Source organism: Orussus abietinus, unplaced genomic scaffold, assembly GCF_000612105.2.
Source record: "Orussus abietinus isolate OABI.00-Male unplaced genomic scaffold, Oabi_2.0 scaffold4, whole genome shotgun sequence".
Lineage (NCBI taxonomy): Eukaryota > Metazoa > Arthropoda > Insecta > Hymenoptera > Orussidae > Orussus > Orussus abietinus.
Genome location: NW_019396014.1, coordinates 821,446 through 841,584, shown reverse-complemented (window position 1 = coordinate 841,584; position 20,139 = coordinate 821,446). Strand labels below are relative to the sequence as shown.

At 47.1% G+C, this 20,139-nt stretch overlaps 1 protein-coding gene across 6 annotated transcripts in view; it reads left to right on the top strand.

Moving 5' to 3' along the window:
- Positions 1 to 19,391, top strand: part of LOC105695584 (patronin) — a 36,773-nt gene extending 17,382 nt beyond the window's left edge. The window contains exons 7-27 of one of the 6 annotated variants that reach the window (XM_012417281.2): positions 221 to 331; positions 2,020 to 2,101; positions 2,165 to 2,384; positions 2,776 to 3,283; positions 3,352 to 3,518; positions 4,507 to 4,677; positions 6,849 to 6,982; positions 7,149 to 7,302; positions 7,382 to 7,583; positions 7,664 to 7,899; positions 8,719 to 8,893; positions 9,015 to 9,295; positions 9,418 to 9,714; positions 9,788 to 10,024; positions 10,124 to 10,301; positions 10,881 to 11,000; positions 11,706 to 11,789; positions 12,958 to 13,056; positions 15,228 to 15,419; positions 15,727 to 16,009; positions 16,112 to 19,391. In XM_012417281.2, the coding sequence (XP_012272704.1) occupies positions 221 to 331; positions 2,020 to 2,101; positions 2,165 to 2,384; positions 2,776 to 3,283; positions 3,352 to 3,518; positions 4,507 to 4,677; positions 6,849 to 6,982; positions 7,149 to 7,302; positions 7,382 to 7,583; positions 7,664 to 7,899; positions 8,719 to 8,893; positions 9,015 to 9,295; positions 9,418 to 9,714; positions 9,788 to 10,024; positions 10,124 to 10,301; positions 10,881 to 11,000; positions 11,706 to 11,789; positions 12,958 to 13,056; positions 15,228 to 15,419; positions 15,727 to 16,009; positions 16,112 to 16,256 (4,076 nt within the window). In that variant the 3' untranslated portion in view covers positions 16,257 to 19,391. Of the gene's footprint in view, positions 1 to 220; positions 332 to 2,019; positions 2,102 to 2,164; positions 2,385 to 2,775; positions 3,284 to 3,351; positions 3,519 to 4,506; positions 4,678 to 6,848; positions 6,983 to 7,148; positions 7,303 to 7,381; positions 7,584 to 7,663; positions 7,900 to 8,718; positions 8,894 to 9,014; positions 9,296 to 9,417; positions 9,715 to 9,787; positions 10,025 to 10,123; positions 10,302 to 10,880; positions 11,001 to 11,693; positions 11,790 to 12,957; positions 13,057 to 15,227; positions 15,420 to 15,726; positions 16,010 to 16,111 lie in introns of all 6 variants that reach the window. The other 5 variants (XM_012417280.2, XM_012417283.2, XM_012417285.2 and 2 more) reach the window with 5 other exon arrangements.
- The last annotated feature ends 748 nt before the right edge of the window (positions 19,392 to 20,139 follow it).

Below are 20,139 nucleotides of genomic sequence, written 5' to 3'. Positions count from 1 at the left end.
ATCGCCGTAAAAAATAAATTAATGAGACGGGAACTCGATGAACCGTCGAGGGGACCGGGTCTCCGTAAGGATTCTAACAACAGATGTAATATTTCCATATATCTCTCTATGGCGTAACCCTCTTGACGCTTGACAACAACGCTATCCTCGCCTTCTTCTTTCGACCTCCGGTTGTGCCCGTGAACAATGTCAATGAACAATGGGGCCGGCACGGGTGCAGCGTGCCCGCGCAATAGTCACGGGGTAGCTCATAAGAGAAGCCTACCGCAGTCTATAGCCCCGATTCCTGATCTGAGAAGCAACCTCTCCGTGTCCGCGCCAGGCTTTACAGGTACCCTCATTAAGAACAACAAGAACCACCCAGAGCTGGTGTCCCTCGGTCGAGAAAGCGCCGAATCGTGATCCGGTGGCATCTACAGGGTCTCCCGATTTCGGGGTCGAGAGGTGCACCCCCGGTTTCCCCGTGAAAAACTGGACGGCAAAAGTGCAATCGGCACTCTTCTACGTCAACCAGTGCCGCCGAAAACTCGGTTTCCGCTCGACCAATCGGAGCGCCGCATTTTATGCGGGTTCCCCCACTACCGTGGTGCCGCCACTCTGTGATTGGCGGAACGGAAATTCGATTTTACAGCGAACCACTGCACCGAGACGAGTTCGGGTTGCACTTTTTTCGGCTGGTTTTTCACGAGGAATCGCACCGAACACCTCTGACTCGATGATCTCGAACGAGACGCCTTGTACACGCCGAAGGTGTTTCGACTAGAGTCGGGTCGACCCCGGACACCATTGTCATTTTCACCATTGTCCGAGTTTCGAGCCCAGCATTGAAACCGGCATTAGCAGCACTGCTTGTTAGTCACCATATGATTTTTTTCAAGAAAAAAAGGAAAGAAGGAAATTCAAAAAGTCACGATCGAGACTAGAATGAGAGTAGAGACCCCAAGAGGAGTCTGCATGTAGGCGATCGAAATTCTTGCGAATGGAAGATGTCCGACTAATCGACTAATCGACTAATCGATCAATTAATCGCGGGACATTGGCTGCAGCTTGTTTCGAGATGGCTTTAGTTATTTATCGTTTTGCATGCAATTATACGTGCCGAACAGTCGGATGTACAGAGCACACGTGGTTTTCCTGTACCCTAATGTGTAATATAGGATATATGTAATATTGTCAAATATTTATATATATATAAATCCACTTCATGTTCGGTTGGTTTGTTTGCGTTGCAAGGTATAACATTTTTATTATCGTATGTCTTTTCGTCTTCACCCTGGTACACGCAGGGCGGTATAAGTGAAGAGCCGTTTACTTAAATATTTAAATACTTTTGCGAGTTGCAAATTGGAGTAGTTATTTACCCCCTTAAGATGGCGGAATCTGGTTTAGCTTTTTTATTTATACCGTCCTGCGTTTATCGAGGCTTGTCCGTTGTATTGTGTCGGTTTACCTTGTTTTGTCATCCTCAAAAGTCGTGTCACTCTTAATAACAATTAGCCGCTAAAAATTAGTAGGTATAGAGACTCGACTCGCTCCTCTTCTCGACTTCTCAGACTTGAAGTAGAGCAGACGTTGGAGGACGAGTCTGCGCGGTTTTCCTCGATTTTCTTTTTCCCCTTGAAAAATGTAGAGGGTAGTTTTGCATGGACTCGAGCAGACGATCCTGCTCCAGGGCTGGGGAAAATTGATAAACGGCCTGAAATTAATTCCTGAGAAAATTCCTCGAGATTTCGAGGTCCATTGTCAAAGGGCCGAATTTCTCGTCTTCGAGATTAAACGTTGACAAGATGAAATTTTTTCATTCCGCCAGCCCTGCACGTTTTCTTTCCTTCATTAATCTCTGATGTGTGCCAGGGTGTGACAAACTCGATAGAGTTCACCATCACCGAGATAACTTTTCTCCACGATCATTCTTTTCCCCCGTTCACTAAACGTCATGGCCGAGTGTAGAGTGCGATTAGTCTTGATGTAACGCTCGAAAAGCGGACGTAATAAAACGTGTCTGAAATTGCTTTTTAGTCGTGAAACCCGCAACGAGCACCATCGTGAAAAAGTCGCAGTCGCTGCAGCAGACGGCGGAGAGTCATTCCTTCGACGACAGGTACGAGACGCGAGTTTCCTAGAGGAGCGTTCACGAGGATGACGGTGATGTCTGGTTATACAGGAGAGGGACCAGCGATGAGAGCTTTGTGGTCCATCGAGGAAAGGGCATTCCCACCTTGAGCTCAGTGGCCGACGAGAGATCCGCCGCCCGGGCGGAGGCTGCCGGCCGGCCCAGCAACTGGGAGGACCAGAGACGCAGTTCCTACGCGGGGCGGCGGTCCAGGAGGAACAGCGTCACCGACGACTCCCAGCTGACCATCGAGAATTTCGGGGGATCCCAGGTGACGTTAATAAATTGAAAGGGTCTCTGAATAAATGACTGATCCCTTTCCATACAGATCTCTCAGACTTTCTACCACATTTGGATCCTTTCTAATTTTTCTTCCCCAGAAACATCTGCATCATTTCGGGAGGGATCCTGGAATTTTTAAACCACGGATCCCTTGAATTTTCGCAAGTGGTATTGATCCTGATTTTTTTTTTTTCCCCAGGAGAATCTGCACAACTTCGGGAGGGATCTCTGATTTTTAAAACCACGGATTTCTTTAGTTTTCTCAAACCCTGGAATTTATCCTATTTTCTTTCTCAGAAAAATCCGCATGACTTTTTATTTGTTAAGCACCAGATTTCAATGATTTTCAGAATTCATTGAATATATCAAATCTTTTTCAGGACAATCTGCATAATTTCGGGAGGAATCCTGACAAGGAGGTGGGTGCGCACATCGGGAAACGCAGCGCGGCCGAGCCGGCCCTTCCAGTGAGGTCGAGTGTCCAGGACGTGTACGGTAGCGGGGTGCAGCTGATCCTGAGCGACAACGGGTGCAACAACGAGGAGGCCCCCAGGTTGCGAAGGCAAGCCTCGAACTCGAGCCTGAACAACGCGGCCCCGAAGAGCGGGCAACATTCCGGCGAGAACGACGCCACGGACGGCGAGGTGACCAAGATGGCGAGCTTCGCGAATCTGGGAAGAATGGCCTCGGAGAAGGGCATCAGTTTCACGTACACGGAGCAGGAGAGAGAAGACCTGGCCAGGACGAACCTGGCCACCAGGAGGCAGGGACAAAGCAACGGGAACGGATGTGCCGAGAAGAAGACGACCTTCGCCGCCCTGCCCAACACAACGACCTGGCAGCAACAGAGTAACCAGCAGACTCAGCAAATGGAACATCACCCTGCCGGTGAATCCTTAATAATTCAAGATTAGTTGAAGCTTAAGACACTTTATTGATACGTGTCCAATTTTCAGACGAGAACGGCGGAAACACCGTGATGGCGTCTCAATTGAACAACATCCGACTGAAGCTGGAAGAGAAGCGCCGCCACATAGAGAACGAAAAGCGGCGAATGGAGGTCGTGATGTCGAAGCAGAGGCAAAAGGTCGGCAAAGCGGCGTTCCTGCAGGCGGTCACGAAGGTAGCAACCTGGAATCCAAAGCCAAATCGCGTTAATCGACGTTGTATCCATGTACAGAAATTTCGCGCGTCCTGGCGGAGGTCACTCCGCAAGAACGGGTCTTCCACTCGGCGCTCGACTCCCTGGACGAGCCGGATGCCTCGTCGTTATTCTCATAATCTCTATATTATGGCTATACATCGTTATTCTTTCGTTCTAATGCATGGGTTACGTTGGTTCACTATGTAACGAAAGGGGCGATAGGTACAGATTCCACTAAAATACCGGCCCAGGTGAGTAGTGCAGCTTGGAGTTGTCTTTTAACGTTGATTCTGTCTGCTATCCGCGACTGCACATTGCGCTGTGAACGGGGAGAAGGAGATACAGTCTTGCGGTATTTTGACACGAGGTTTTGTACGTTCCTTTTATTTTTATTTTTTTTTTTTTTGGTTTAGCTAACTCTTGGCTGAACGAATCTTGCTACGAGCAGTAGACCACGCGACCATTTGTAGAATTACGACGACGATTGGTTAGAATTAATCATTAATTAATTCTAATTCCATCCTCTTGCCCACTGTCGGTGGTAGATGCATGTTACTTCCGCTGCTGTTCCTCGATTAAGTTAGAGTTTCTCATTGAGTACTCGAAGTCTTCGTTGTGAATAACCGACCGCAAGCTTAGTACGTACGTATGGTGGCTGGGACTCGTGTTGACTGATTTTTTGGGAAGGAGAATTCGCTCGAAGGGCAACTCCCTTCGGGTGGACTCGACGTTAACTTTCTCGGTACTCTGTAAATAGACCAATGTCGGTAACCTTCCGAGTCGGCTTGACGAGCTTGCAAGGTAAAGAGCCTGGTTCTCGGTTAAGCTGGAGGCGAGCTTGCGCTGTCTGCACCTCGCGAGACCCTCGACCAGTCGGGAGATAAAGAGAAAGAGAGGGTGAGAAAAAGAGGCGAGTCGGTGTGGGCCACCTAACCTAACAAAGGCACGCTGGTTGGGCTGGTTGCAGGGTAAGGTTAAGTCTCCCTCTTCGTCCACGTCGGGGGGCGACAGTCCGGTGGATCCCAACCCCATAAACCCCGGGCCCACCGGTGATACCCCGACCACCATAGCCGAGACATCCCCCGACAAACCCCGACAACCCCCTCAAGACAAACCTCAGCGTCCCTTCTCTCTCAAGGTACGATATACATGGGTATTCGCGGTATGTAATTACGCACCCCGTTTTAAACCGTGTCCGTGTGCGCGTGGCTTCGACTGCTGGACGGATCCCTGCTTATTTATATTTTTTATCACGTTTTTATTTGCAGGGCGCAGGTCCAAGGAGTCGCTTATCATTAAAGGGAGCTTCCCGGGGTCGGCTGACTTCCCCCACTCCTCGCTCCGCCGCCGACCAATAGGGGAGCCGGAAATGCCGCGAAGTGGGGGAAGCCAGCCGTTCCCAGGAGTCACTTCACCCACTCGGCTGGGCGCAATTCGTAAAAAAAATGTTCCTTCTAGTGATTCACGCTCCTAGGACTCGAATGCTTCCCTGGCGCCCGAGTTTGCCCCGAAATTGAAACATTGCACGCCTTTGCTAAATTAGAGCCACTGTCGTTACGATCACCAGTAGGTTGCTGTAGTCAAAAAGCTTCGCCGAGATCGTTCTAATTGGAATTCGAGTTTCAAAAACGGACCTGACGTCCAGCGAGCTCAGGTTCATGTGTTCCTCAGGTCGCCACGATTAATTAGGTGTGTTCAATCTAATCATTATTTCACGTGTACGTTAAGTTTGTGAGCATGCCAACTCTTGTACTGTGTGATAACCGTGAACCCGAGATTTTTTTGGTTTTCGTTTTGGTTTACTCTTCTCTTTGGTGACAGCTGTCTTTCCTGGCACTTCACGTTCATTTCTCTCGTCTTTGTCCGTACCACACTAATCCAGATGCGTAATTAAGGGACGAATTAATATTTCTGATTTTCTTTTCTTTTTTTTTTTTTTTTTAGAGTAATTTCATGCGCACAGTTCCCAATATAAAATTGTGGGAAATTAATATCGCGTGACCTGTTTGTAGGGGAATCGAAAATTGGACACTACAGGTACACCGAGATTTAGGGAGTCGGCGACATATATTAGCTCCCGGTTATGTGATATCAGATATTGATCAAACACAAGTGTGGACCCAGAAGTGCCATCTCCGAACTTTTGAGATACCACGGAATCGTCCAGTCGCGTTTTCGAGCGATCGTCGAGCGATTCGAGCTTTCCCTTCGAATTTGCGCGCGCTTGTTCACCAACGGGTACGTCTTTTTAATGCTCCTTTATTAATTGGATTTTTAATCAGAGTCTCTAAGGGGATTTTATTTTCCCCTCGTCGGAAATAGCTGAAAGAGGCTATTTTCGAAAAACAATTGACCGTCTCTTTCTCGAGGCCGTCAAACGCGAAATTTATTTCGGCTCTTCCTCTCGAAATTCCCAGCCTGTACACCAGGAGATGTTCAGTCGCGCCGTCGACAACATTTTGTTTCTCCTCTCCTTGATTTTGCCCGACGAGCTCGGAGGTCGTCGCAGGAATAATCGAGCGAAGGCTCTGACGACTTATAAGCCGACGAGTCACGTCAAATCCGTCGATCCTTCGAGAACAATTGACAGGACAAGACAAAGCCAATTTCTGAGCGACCTCTCGGTGCCGGGGAATTTGAAAAGGACGAGGGAGAAAATTCCGCCGAAAAATTCAACGTCCGACGACCGTCGAGCTCGGCGAGGAGGATCTAAGAGTGTCGAGAGATTCGAGAGCTCCAGGAAAAGTCACTTCAATTGTTGTTCGGGATATTTAACATGCAGAGCACTGGCTGCGTCGAGTGAAATTAATTGTGCATCTCGCAGGGGAATCGAAGATGCCAGGAAAATAAGGAGTCTCGGCGAGCTCGGCAATGATTTATTTCCCCCCGAAAAGTCAGCTCTCGAGGAAGAGGGAGGTGGTTCCTCAGGAGAGGCGAATTTCAGTCGCACTTCCGGGGTGTACTTCAAGGTGTTCGACGAGAAGACCGACCCCGTTCACTCGGATGAAAACCTCGTCAAGACCTTGGTGGCCGATCTCTTCTTCCGAGTCACGCCCTCGAATCGCAGCATCGACACGCAAACCGAGGAAACTGGGAGTATGCTCTTGAACAATCCCCGGGAGCTCGTTCTCCTAGAAGACGAGGAGAGCCACCTGGTTAACTCTTTTGCGACGATTAGTCCAATGGGAAGACCTTGAGAGAAATTAAAAACATCCCACCGGTGAACAAGCGCTCGAAAACTCGTCGTTTAGAATTTTCCCTACTCCCGGCATTGCCTCGAAATTTTAATAACGGTGTCGTGATGTCCAGGAAATAAGCGAGGATGTTCGGGACGTCGAGCACAAGTGGCTGGAACAAGACGGCAGTGCACCCTTCATCGAGACTCGACGCACCCCGGACATCGAGAACATGGACCTCGACCAGTACCACCAGTCAATATCGCAGTGAGTATTCGTCAAGGGGTCGTCCTTATCAGAGAATAAATTAAGAAATGAGAACATCGAAACGTAGAAAAATTGAGTTAAGTCTCCCTCTTCGTCCAACGCATATAATAAAAAAATCGCAGTCTTTAAGAAACACAGATTCTGAGAGCAGGTTTTTCTCACGCAGAATGAATACTAGTCTCAGCGAGATTCAAGCCGACATCCAGCGCCTGGCCAGTCAGCAGAATCAGATCCAGCAGCAGCACCTGATGACCCAGCACCAGCAGCAGATGCAGCAGCAGTTGCAGCAGCTGCAAAGCCTCAGTCAGCAGCACATGCAGGTGCGCGGGGTGTCCGATCTGAATATCATTTTTGAGGAACAATGTCCCTTAGAAAGGTAATTTTTCCCGACTTTTCCAGGGGTTTGGCATGTCGCCGATGAATCCCCTGACGCCCAGGATACAGCAGGACTCCCAGCAGTCGCAGTTCTACCTGCACGACCAGCCTCAGCTGCAGAGAAGGACCTGGGCCCAGCCGGCACCTCCGCAAAGCTTGGCCAACGAAATGGCAGCCGTTGGGTACCAACAGTCCCAGGATTCCAGATTCACTTCCCAGCCCACCGGTACGTTTACCATTTACCTGGAAAACATTCCCTGGATCTGGGAAATGTGGATTAACTCATCCTGGAATTTCCTTTCTCAGCGGTTTACCAGCAGGACCCGCGTCTTTATCAAGAGACAAGGAGCTGGGGTGGACCAGCTCCGCAACAAAAGGGTTTCATCCTGCACGACACGTCCCAGGAGCAGAGGTACCTCAACGGCGGGGACCACAGCCTCTGCAACAATCAAATGGTCCATCCAACCTCCACCTATCCGTCATCCTCGACCATCTTCAGTCAAACGCCTCCCTCGTCTGCTAGTCCTCAGCATCGTAACGCCGTGAGTACAGCGATTGTCGAGGAATTTCCATTTTTTTTTTTTTTTTTCAAAGGACCAAGAGGGGGCAGAAAATCGCCGAAGTAATGGCCGATCCTTATCGACCAATTCAGATGGGGATCGGGCAAGTAATGGAGCTTGGATTAAAAATACACGCGAGACGAGCGAAAAATTATCGAGCGGAACGAAGGCGGTGTACATTTAGTCGGTCATGCGTACGTAGGTGGGATACACCTTCGGCGCGGTCTTACGCACGCTACACACTCATGCGTGTCATTATGTATATTAAACCAGTTGGTGATGCAACGGTCAATTATAGAGAGTCCTCACCCAACATGGCAGAGACCTCCTGCAGTAACGTCCCGACACCTGGACACCCACGGTCGGGCTCCTGGCCGGTTCTAGATCCCCATCGGACGCTTTTACATTTTTCAATATTTAAATAAGATGTTTCTCTTTTGCTCGTCCACCACCACGAGAGCGCTCGAGTACAGCGAGGTTGGTTTCGGTCTGATTGTCGATACCTCAGTACCGGATTACCCGATACAACTGACAGTCAAATTATCCAATACCCATCGTCATGTATCACCAGGCCAAAGTCAAGCTCTCCACCCTGGTAAAAGTGACCCGATGTGAATAGAGTGGAAGAGTGGGAAAGTGGAAGGAAAATACGCCTTTTGACAACGTCAACCGCGTTAACGAGCGAAATCTCAGGGGAGAGACGTACTCCACGTTTTCTGCCTCGCCTAGGACCTCTTTTCTTTCTACCTTTTTTAGGAACGGCTCTCGAAATAACTCGGATCGTTTTCCACTCTCTTTCAGGTTCATCGGATAAGTCAGCTGATGAGCGAAAGCCCGGAGCCGAAGAGGCCGACGGTGCACCACATCCCAGTAACATGTGAGAGTCCCACTGAGAAACGTCAGAGCACTACTTTGCACACGCCAGTCCCAGCACCTCCCGTCGATGACATGGAGCCGCAAAACATCTCCTTTATCGGTGAACACCTCCGATCTTCACGCTGAAAATAGAAGAAAAAAGAAAATCATTCCTTAGACTAACCGTAGAGAATAATTGTTTGAGAAACTCACAGGTGACGATTAATTCGTTTCCTTTCCAGGCAACGACGACGAGGTCGCACAGGGGATCCGGGGCCTGCACATTACCTCCGGGAGTCGAACCTATAGAATACCATCACCGACGAGGCCCTCGATATCGAGGAATTCGTTTCAACCGCATCCATCGTTGCGAGAAGCGACGCCATCGCCCTCGGCCACGCCGGAAGTCACACCCTTGGACCCCAGTGATGCTGGAGAGAAAGGGTTTTACATATCTTTCGACAACGACGCGCCTAAAAAACCGAAGCCCACTCTACGGGTAAAAAGGGCATCCCCGAAGAAGGTGAGACTTCCACCTCGCGAGTCCTGAGTTCGGTCCGATGGAATGAATAGACATAATAAATATAATAGATATAATAGATGATATAGATATAATAAATATAATAAATTGGCATCAATCCGCAGGAAAGGAGCGTGTCTTCCTTCATCGAGCAGGAAGACTTCTCGGTGCGTCCCGAGTCGCCCCCCGCGAACACCGTCGAGCGACAGAGACACCTGGAGGCTCAAAGGGACCTAGAAAGGGAGAGACAGAGACAGGCCGAAGAGCGAGAGCAGCAAAGACAGGAGATGAGGGACAGAGAGCTGCAGAGGCAGATCGAAAGGGAGAGACAAAGAGATCGACAGCGAGACGGCAGTGTCGAAGGGAGACAAGCCAGCGGGGTGGGTCTCGTCATCGGCAATCAGCTGGCCAATCCTGACCCCGTGAGTGATAACTCCTCGTATCTTTTTTCTAACTCCCCATCATGAATGAAACAAATTTAATAAACGATTTCAGAACTCCCTGGATGAGATGGAGCGCAAGAAGGAAAGGATAATGCTCCTGTCGCTGCAACGAAGACAGCAGCAGGAGGAGTTGAAGGAGAGAAAGGAAGCCGAGGCCCAGGCTCGCCGGGAGCAAGAGAAGCTGAAGGAAGAGGAGAGGATGAGGAAGAAGGAGGAGGACCGGCAAAGGAGAGCGACCATCCTCGAGCAGCATAAACTCAAGAAGGCCATAGAGGAGGCGGAGAGGGAGGTAAGAGAGGTGCTTCCATCGAGAGGTGCTCTCTTTTTGTCGCGCCAGACAGGAAGGGAGGTAAAGGGTGCTACTGAGAATCGACCCTTCCACTCTTAGGGGAAAGTCATCGACAAGGAGCTCCTCAACGCCATCAAGCCCACGAAGTTACGGAACAAAACCGCACCTAGTCGTCCACGGCCGAAGACTATCCACGTGGATGCCGGGGCCGAGCTCGACTCAGGAGCTCTCACACCTAGTCGGGGGAAGAAAGGCTCTTCCTCCAATCTCAGTACAGGTAAGTGCATCGGAGCCGACGTCTCCGTCTCCACGTTCGTCGTAGACGCACGGTGTACCGGTACGTGAAGCTATATCTGAGAGATTATTTACACCGACTAGCTCGAGCTCGCCGATATGGACCTACGAATGAATCATTGGTATCGTCAGCGGGAAAAATTACGGGGTCCCCTTTGAGCTCGGTATCTAATTTCTCAGGTCCTCGTTGTAACAGGTGTACCAACGCTGTAATACTTGGATAGGTAGCAGTCAATGTTGTAACCGCATTTTTGCCCCCTGCATGGCGGAGTTTGTAATTGGATTTTCGTTTTGACCAACCAGGTTACTTTTGTTGCAGTAAAAAGAGCTTCTCTTTGGGAGTTCTACCTTTTTTTTTTTTTACCCCGCCACGTGTCCACAGGCCCAGAGGTCTTCTCAACGGTTCTAGTTCTTGCTGGTCGTTCTTTATTTTTTATTGTTTCTTGGTTTAACTGTGTATGAAATGAATTTTTTTCGGGATGAGTATGCATAGTTGCCGGCGAACTAGAATAGCTTAGAGAACATGTCGGGCCTTCGTCTTGCACTAACACACTTCCTGTAGCGTCGCTGACCTCCCCGACGATGAGGCGAGACTACTACAGAGGGTCGCAGGACAGTCTCACTGCCGCACACCTCGAAGACCGCCGATCCGGCCCACTCTATCGGGGCGGCAGCCTCAGGGGTACGCACCGCACACACTCTTTCCAACTTCACTCGATCTGTCGACACCCTGCCACGCATATTCGGCTTGCCTTATGATTCTGCATTACGCCACTCGGTGGCATTAGCTGGACACGAAGCATCCTGCGTGTAGTAGAGAAATAATATTCAAGGGGACGTAAAAGTCCCCCCCAAAGGTCTCGTTTATGAAACTTTTCTCTGAACCGGGTGTGTTTAACCGTTCTAAATTTTACAACGTGAAAGGAAGGTCCTGATACTCATGAAATTTAAATTAAAAATAAAAAAGATAGACATTTTAACTATTGATGACAAGGAAAAAAGTTTCGTCGGATGCATCACCTTCAACGTTTCATAAAAGAAACCGCACCTTAAGGAGGAACACGCAGTATCCTTCATTTTTCATTGAAATATCTTGTAAGAGTAAAGACGACTCGAGGTTCCTGACTTTTGGTCGGCAGAGTGAACATTTTGATTTCGAAGAGGAAAATGTATTGTTTTCGGGAACCTTGAGGACCTCGCATTTTATGTATTGATTTGTTCTTGGAGTCCCTCTCAGCATGACCTCCGGTGTACTTAATATTAAATTGCTAGAGTAGACGATCCGTGTTAATTTTGACTAGACTCGTCCTTTAGAGATTTAGTCCCAGTCCTGGAAGGAATCAACTGGTTGTAACGGCACTGCCCTATTTTATAGTATCTTCCGTAGATTCTCCCGACGACGGTCGAGGATCCTCGCCTTGCAGGAGCGTCAATCAGCTGGGAAGACGAGGCTCGTACAAGACGTCCAGAGGTGAGTTTACGAATGTTCATCAAGAATAGTTGCTAATTATTCTCCTGGTCGTTTTGCCGCTCGATTGTCTGGTAGGCTCGCAGGATTAGGCGCCTCGAGCAGCCCTCTTGATCTCGACGAGCCGCGGGAAGGCTCCTCGAATTTTCCCTACCAATCGCTCGATCGTGACCCCGAGTACTTGCGAAATTATTCTCCGAGCTTCTGCGATACCCGTTAGGGCTAGACTTTGTACTTGCAAGCTGTGGAAATCGAGTAAAATCGGCCACGCGAGCTTTGGACGGCCGAGGATGCGGTTACCTGGCTGCTCCTTTTCCCATTTAAGATTCGATGATAGACGAGGAATTTTTAGAGCGATAGCGAGGAGGTACCGAGGATGCTACGTCGTCCTGCATGGAAGTCCTTCCTGCCACCTCGAGGTAGAGTTCCTAGAGTCTAGAAGGTAGTTGGACCCGATTCTTCCGCGATATTTCCGGAAACCACGGTTTCTTCATTTCCTGGTCCGTATTGACCAGCAAGGCTCCCCTCCTGTAACGAAGCCGGCCTTAAAAGTTAAGAATTTATGTTCGACAAAGTGAATCTACCCTGAGAAGAAAAATAAAAAAAAAAAAACAGACCGTCATTGAACCGGACAAACATTTTGTCAATTCAGAGAATAATTATTTCACTCGGATTAAGTCGAATAAATTGGATTCAACGTTTCCTCGGAATTATGACGATTTTAATTGAGTTTCATCGAGTCAAATGATTATCCCTCGAACTGAGAAAATATTTCTTTGGCTCGGCGATCTTCTTTTCTTCTCGGTGTTATTGCCTCTGTACAGGGTAATCCCATTTCGTAGTCCCGAAATAATTACATTGTTACTAGATGCCGGCGATATGTCAGGTTTTTAGCGTTAGAGCCCTGGCACAGAATGCAGTAGACCTTCGATTGACATGCAACGTTGTCCCCCGAGATTTTGCACTGGCTAATTGCGTTGGATCTTGACCTGCGTACGTAGACAATGTAGTTAGAAAGGCGTCTAAGGAATTGCCAAAAAGTAATCGCGGACCCGGGGAGAGGAGAAAATTGTGAAACGTACGCAAAACGAGAAATCGATCTCCTGTAATTAATTGCCCGTTGAAGTATGGTCTGCGAAAGTGTAACAACGCAACCGTTGCATTATTGCAGATGCGCAGGAGCCTCAGCAACAGGTTAGAGGCAGGCCTAAATACCCGACTTACCAAAACTTTAAGGGGAGAAAGTCTAATTCCTTGATGAATTTGTGTGGTAAGAAGCAAGTGATGGAATACGTTTATCCCCCAGTTATATATATATTTTTTTTTAATTCTACTTCGCGCAATAACGTGTACACTATTATTGCCGCGTCCCGTGCATACACTGTGCAATTACACCCTGCAATTAATTCGCAGCCACCGTGCGTACCAAAGTTGGCAGACTCGAAAATAGAATACTAGATAATGTCATTAATGATTTCAAGTGACATCAATTAGGAACACGATGATTTATAAAATTGACCGGAGTAATAAAAGATTTTTGGAAATTACTCAGGCGCATATGCGAGACCCTAGAGTAGTGCACGCGTAGTTGAAGATGGTTACTATTTAGAGGTTGACTCTTGACAATCTAACTGAGACGCTTCGAGTAGATCGCTTTAATTAAATAAAAGGGATCGTGAAAAATGGGGCTTCGACGGTAATAATTAATCCACGATATATCATTTTGCATATCTCTTTCGCTCTTTTTTTTTTTCTCAGTCTCGTTGAAACCGAAAGGGGGTGAAAAAAAAAATGGAAAAGTAATGGGAATCAGCGATCTCGTGCCAACTCTGGTGCACACGGTGCGCATACACGTTCCCGATTGCCCTGCATAGGCCATAGCGTACACCGATCTTGAAAATCGTGTAAAATTACCCAAACGTCGACTTTCATAAGGGAGGACCGAGTTTCGAAAATTACGGCGTCCGGTACGAGTGGCTAAATTAAATGGTTCGTCGGTAAGGGGTTAAACGAGTTTTCGGGGGAAAAGAGGTGCCACTTTGCGTAATTTTACACGAGTACCGGTCCGGCCAGTGTACACACGTAGTCGCATGTCGGTGACAGGAGCACGGGTGGCAAGAGCACGTGCGGGTACACCTTTAGGCACAAATCCCATCTCTCTAACGAAGCACCGTTCAGCGAAGTGACTCCCGCGAATCGAATGGCTTCCCCCACTCTTTCGCTTTCTCCCCTCTCCGGCGCCAGCGCGCGCTGTGATTGGTCGACGGCGCGGAGTGGGGGAAGGCACGAGGCCACGTGGGCCACTTCGCTTGGCGCATCTCTCAATGCATCTTGATGCCTCTTAGCGAGCGCATCGCAGCGGCACCGTGGAGCGTGCCATTCCCGTCCAGGTGGTTGACCGATTTCCCGTTAATGGTGTAAGCTGGGAGTTTGGCCTCTTTTACCTCGTTAGGGCTTTTCATTTGGGCTCTCTTCCTCCTTCTCTCGAGGCTTACCCATATCGTATTTATAGCACTGGTTGTGGGTGTCCTGGTACATGATCTCGGCGTTTTTTCAGATCCCCCGTCAAAAAACAAAAAAAAAGCGGTGGCATCCGGTTCTTGATTAACCGCATCCTCTCCCGACTCACCACGATCTCCCTCCATTGTTTGCCTTTTCGTTTCCGGTATTTACGTGACTCATTTTCCGTTGTCTCTATGTTTTTTCATTTCAGGTTTTAATACTCCGCTAGCCGCAACAAATTCGTTGATGTCCCGTTCTTGAAATTAATCTAATCTGGGTTAAATAAATATAGTCATCGTATGGTTGATATATTTCGTCCAATCGCGAATTTGTTGCGCGACTTTATTTAGACCCTCGTCGATAACGAAGTAAACCTCGTTAACAGGAACTCCACGAGTGACGTTGTTACCCCAGATTTCATGCTTTCCTCCCGACGAGAGTTGTAAAAGTTTGCTACCTAGTTTTAACAATTCCGAAGCCAGCGGTTGGATTTTCCATCCGTTTTATTATTCAACGCGCCAGAAGTTGGCGAGGGCGAATGGAAAGGAAAAAAAGAAAAATTGTAGCTACGGTTGCGAACAAAGTTCCGGTATTTTTATGTCATTTGGTGAGTCTCTCGCAGTGGTATGAGTCAATTTCCCGACGCACCGACTAACACCGATCGTTAATAACAATTGATCGTTCCTTCGGAGGCGGGAGTCTGTGAATAACAATGAGAACCGCATCACCCTTGTCCTTGTGAATCGGGGAAAACGGTCGTCCGAGCGTAGCCTGGCTTTATCATTCGCCGACCTGAACCTGCGATATTAAATATCTCTTTTAACATTCCTAATAATCCCGAAGTTCTTAATACGTTAATAGACTCTTTTTAATACTCTTGGCTCGCGATTTATTTGAGAGCGTGCTAACTCGATTTTTGGGAATTTTCTCGCCATGCAGATACGGACAGCGGCTTGGGGAGGGCGACTCCACCCAGAAGAGCTCCCAGTCCTGGGATGGGCAGCATGAGACACCTTCCATCGCCCTCAGGACCCGGTTCTCTTCCTCCAGGACTCATGACCAAGAGGAGAGTCTTCGACGATGGAAGCAGCGACATCAGCAGCACTCCTAGTTCGATGATGGACTACAATGGTAATGCCCTTAAACATCACAAATGAGATTAGGGTGGCACTATCATGCCACCTTAAATTGTGACAATGAAACTTTTCGTCTGAAATTTTACCATACAAACGTAGAGGCCCTTATAAAAATCCTGGCACGAGTGACACTATAATTTTTTTATAATAAATTTTAGAAACGTCTGAGACGAAATTTTAGGAAAGGGAAATTTCATCCCTTAAATCGAATTTCAGATCGGATGCCATTTTCATGTCGCCTTAAAGTATCTTCGTATTACATTGTTGCATAGAGATGTATTTACGTGGAAATCGGTTTTTAGGCCCGCGACTGTACAAACAGCCCACAACGAAATCGAACCGAGGCATCATGCTGAACGCCGTGGAGTATTGCGTGTTCCCCGGCACCGTGAACAAGGAGGCCAAGAGGAGAGTCCTGGAGGAGATCGCCAAGTCGGAGAGCAAACACTTTCTCATACTTTTCCGGGATTCGGGGTGCCAGTTTCGCGCCCTCTACTCGTACTGCCCGGACAGGGAGGAGGTCTCCAAGCTTTATGGGACGGGACCGAAACAAGTCAACGACAGGATGTTCGACAAATTTTTCAAGTAATTCCCCAAAATCCGCGGCACGGAGACGATATTATTTTATTATGCCTAATTCGTTGTTTCATTTTACACTCGAGACCTAACCATGTATCCCTGTTTCAGATACAACTCCGGAGGTAAATGCTTTTCGCAAGTCCACACGAAGCATCTGACTGTAACCATCGATGCCTTTACGATACACAACAGCCTCTGGCAAGGGAAAAAGGTGAACCTACCAAACAAGAAGGACATGGCCCTCGTCATATAGTTTTACTATAGTCTTGACTATAGTTTTACACAAGTGTCTCACCTAAAGTTACGCTGCTACGCCCTCTGTTGTTCATAGTTACTATTTTAATACAGGCCCGCGATGCATATTAAACAGCGAAAGTTGCGTTCTTAGTCAATTTTAACGAAGACACTCGAGACGAATCGGTGCTGACTCGCCGTCGAGGTCGGAATTCCTTCAGGGCATTCATAAACGAGGCCCCCGAGATACGGGGATCCTCGAGCTCCGTCGATTTAGTCAGTTCGATCTTTTAATTCAGCTTCTGCGAGGAGGGGCGTTCGATGGAGGAAGCGATCCGAAAGGGACGCCATGTCAGCACCGATTGCTTCGTCGATTGGTTTCCTTCTTGTTTGGAAGGGGGAAAACGGAACGGAGAAGAGAGAGTACGAATCGGTACATCGGTATATACTGCTGCACATGGATCATACTCGTTGTGAATAGCGAGTACCCTCGTGGTGAATTCTCGACGTGTCTCGTGGTCGTGCAAACCGCTGCGTTGCAAAGCCCTATATATACGCCTGTCGCGAAGCCGACGTTTCCGCGTTTCCTTTTTCGTTTCCTTCCTTCCCCCCATTTTTCTTTTTTTTTTTTCGTTTTTTCCATTCTCTTCGAGGCGTTGAAAAATGTTTAAGACTTCAAGTGAACGCGCAAAAGTCACCCCGCGTCTTCGGCAGGCTTAAGTTAGTCGGTTAGGCTTGGACATGACTTTGTCAACGGCGAGGCGTCGATTTAGCACAAATCTCGGCTAATTCCCGAATCGAAGTCGCGTCCTTCCGTAAGCGCTGAAGCTCGTTGGCTTTCTTATTGAGATCCGATGGCTTTCGTCGTCCGCGTTATGTTTCGAAGGAGCCGTGTCGGTATCTCGATCGCCCTGCATCTTCTCGTAATTAATTCGTTCCGCGACACGATGGATGTCACAGGGGACGGTAGTTTTGTAAATAAGTTGACTGCGGCTAGCAAAGAGACGAAGTACCAAATCAGCCTTATGGCCACTCAAGGGCAGAAACCCCTTTTTTATATCGGCCACCTCCCTCGGCAATTTAGATGTACCCAATCCCTAATAGGTACCGTGCAAGCCTGACTTAGCGACTCGTTAAAAAAAAAACATATATTTATCAAAAACAAAAAGAAATTTAGGAAACGCGCCGATTGATTTTACATGCGAAAACCCGACGCTTAACCGGATATTAGAGCGATAAGGAAAGTCCCGAAAATTCTACTCGAAATCTCGCGTTAATAATTTCAATTAATTCAGCATGCCGAGCAATTCCATTTTATCGTGGACTAACCCCGGAAGAAACGGACATTGAAAATTCCTAAAAAGTGGGCGAAGTCGGAAAATCATGCGCGAACCGCGGAATCGATTTTCCGCGTTTTTGGGCATTTTTTAAAAATGAGGTCGATCGTCCTCTTCTTCGCAGGGGGTCGTCTTTTCAACGGAATAATACGCTCTATTTCCACACGTTTCATCGAATACCTGACTGCATAGTATTACGAGTGACTTTCCAAAAGCGCGAGATTTTGACGAATGACGACTTAAGGCATTGTTTTTTGTTTCCTCTAATTAGCGGCTGGTACGTTGTTATAAGGAATTGAAGGTGATTAGTGTTCATTTTGGGAATTGATCGCCGAATAGAAGGGAGCCTGTTATTGTGACTCTCTCTCTCTCTTAAATGAAAAGAATAGACAAGGGAAAAGGTTGTAATTTCCACAATTTTCTTTTTTTTTTTGGTTCGTTCTAATTATGTATTTATGCGTTTTGGAACATTTAGAGAATTAAACAGGTTTGATTTATTGGGCGAGCGGAGACCTGTGTGCGTGTAGGAAATATATCGCTGCATAACGTGAAATAAGCTAAACATAAATCGTGCCATAAATTAATAGCCGATCCTGAAAGAGTAAAACACGGCCAAAGGGAAGTACTTCGGGAAGTGTCGAGAGCGAGGTCCGAGGACATTTTCTTTTATCCAAGAACAGTCAAATAGGAAGAGAAGAAAATAAGAAAAAGACAATTGTACGAAGCGCGTAGGAAGTTTTTGTAAATCGGGATCCCGTCCGTGAAATCCTTGTGCCGCGGAATAACAAATACGTAGGTAGACGAGGGACATTTATTTTCCACTGGAAGAAGAGAAGAAAAAAAGGAATTCATATTATACAATGTGCCATGCCCAGTGTATGATGAAAAGCTCTCTTCTAGGATTATAATCTTGGTACCTATCTCATAACGTACGACGATTATGATTTTCTTGTCAAAAGTGATTTGGCCATTTCAAGGGTGTAAAGATTGTTAAATCCAGCTCGGGGATTCTAAGAAAAGGCAAATCGTTAATCTCGCTAGCTTCGGCCTCGAGAGAAAAGTCCGTAAAATGACAATATCAAGCGCGAGGAAAGGGCCGTCGAGTGGGTCGAAGTAGAGAGCGAAAAATGCCGACTCTTTACCGGCGGGGTCGATAAAGGAAAACAACACTTACTGTTATAGCGATTAATGTTAAGTGTACCGAGATATACGGAATCGAGACTGCGGCGACGAGGAGGCGATACCGAGAGCCGTAGAGATAATAAGAGAGCTATAAAAGGGGGACTGCTTGTGCTTGATATTTATATTTTTCGAAAGAGATTAAATGTTAAAAGGCGCCGTCGACGCAACTCGGGGAAAAAGAGAAAAAAACGCACGCGGGACATGATGGGAAATGCCGGAGGCTGGAACACCCGTATTAAAGAAACGTCGAAGAGGACGGTCCTACGTGTTCTTACGCTGCACTTAAAACTACCGCGCTTATATTAATTATTAAACGAGATATTAAATATTAACATGAGCGATCGCCTCCCTACCCCCTATATATGTATAACGATTCCCCCCTCACCCATCCGGAGACTTCCCAACGTGATGGCATCATCGAACTTTGTCAAATAATTTTCTCTCGACTCTTATATATCCGTGTCTGTAAATATTATGTTTTGATATACAGCTATTAACAGAAGTAATGTTCGCTGACGTATATACATATATATATATATATATTTATTAAGTATTAAGGAGTAAGATTTTGGTCACGTTTTACTGTCAGCATCTCGCAGCGAATGTCATCTCAATAAAACGTTAGTAATCCTTTACCCGTGAGATTTTTCCTCGAGTGGCAGAGGGATGTATTTACATATTATATATGTAATGTATATGCAGGTATACATAAACACGTGTAAGTCTTTATACACGGTGTATTGTGTCCGGTAATTAAAGGGCCAGACTCGCGTGGGAACAGAAACCTGAAAGGAAAGTTCCTAATTGAGGGATTGGTGGCTCCTTTGTTCGAGAAAACTTTTCTGACTTTCCACGATTGGTAATTATCTCGGTGCCATATACTTTTTTTAAATTTCATGGTTACCCTGAAAAATTAAACTCGGATAAGATCTGAGATCTGAGGCTCCGCAACGCCATCGGACGGGCGAGGCATGAACCGTCACATCAATGTCGCCATCTTGAAATTTTGAATGCCTCGTTTCACAGTTTTACCATGCGAGTTTCGACCGTTTATAACCCCCATCATCCGAAGTACTAAATTCACGATTCTCTTCATTAAGACAAGAACCAAAAAAAGACACTTTTTATTTCGAAAAATGAAATTTCACGAACATCGCGTTGTTTCATAGGGCCTTCATAATCACGTGTTAAAGATTCAGATAATTTGGTGCACCCAGTTTGCAGGAAAGTTTTATAAATATTTTGATGTTTTGATACATCTAGAATGATCCTTTCATATCACCTTGATATTCCAGTAGTTTTTCCTACTTTTCCCTTAATTCTATCATTTAATCTCGAGGAATCTCCGCCGATAAAGGATCCTGGACAATGCGGTACCCAGAA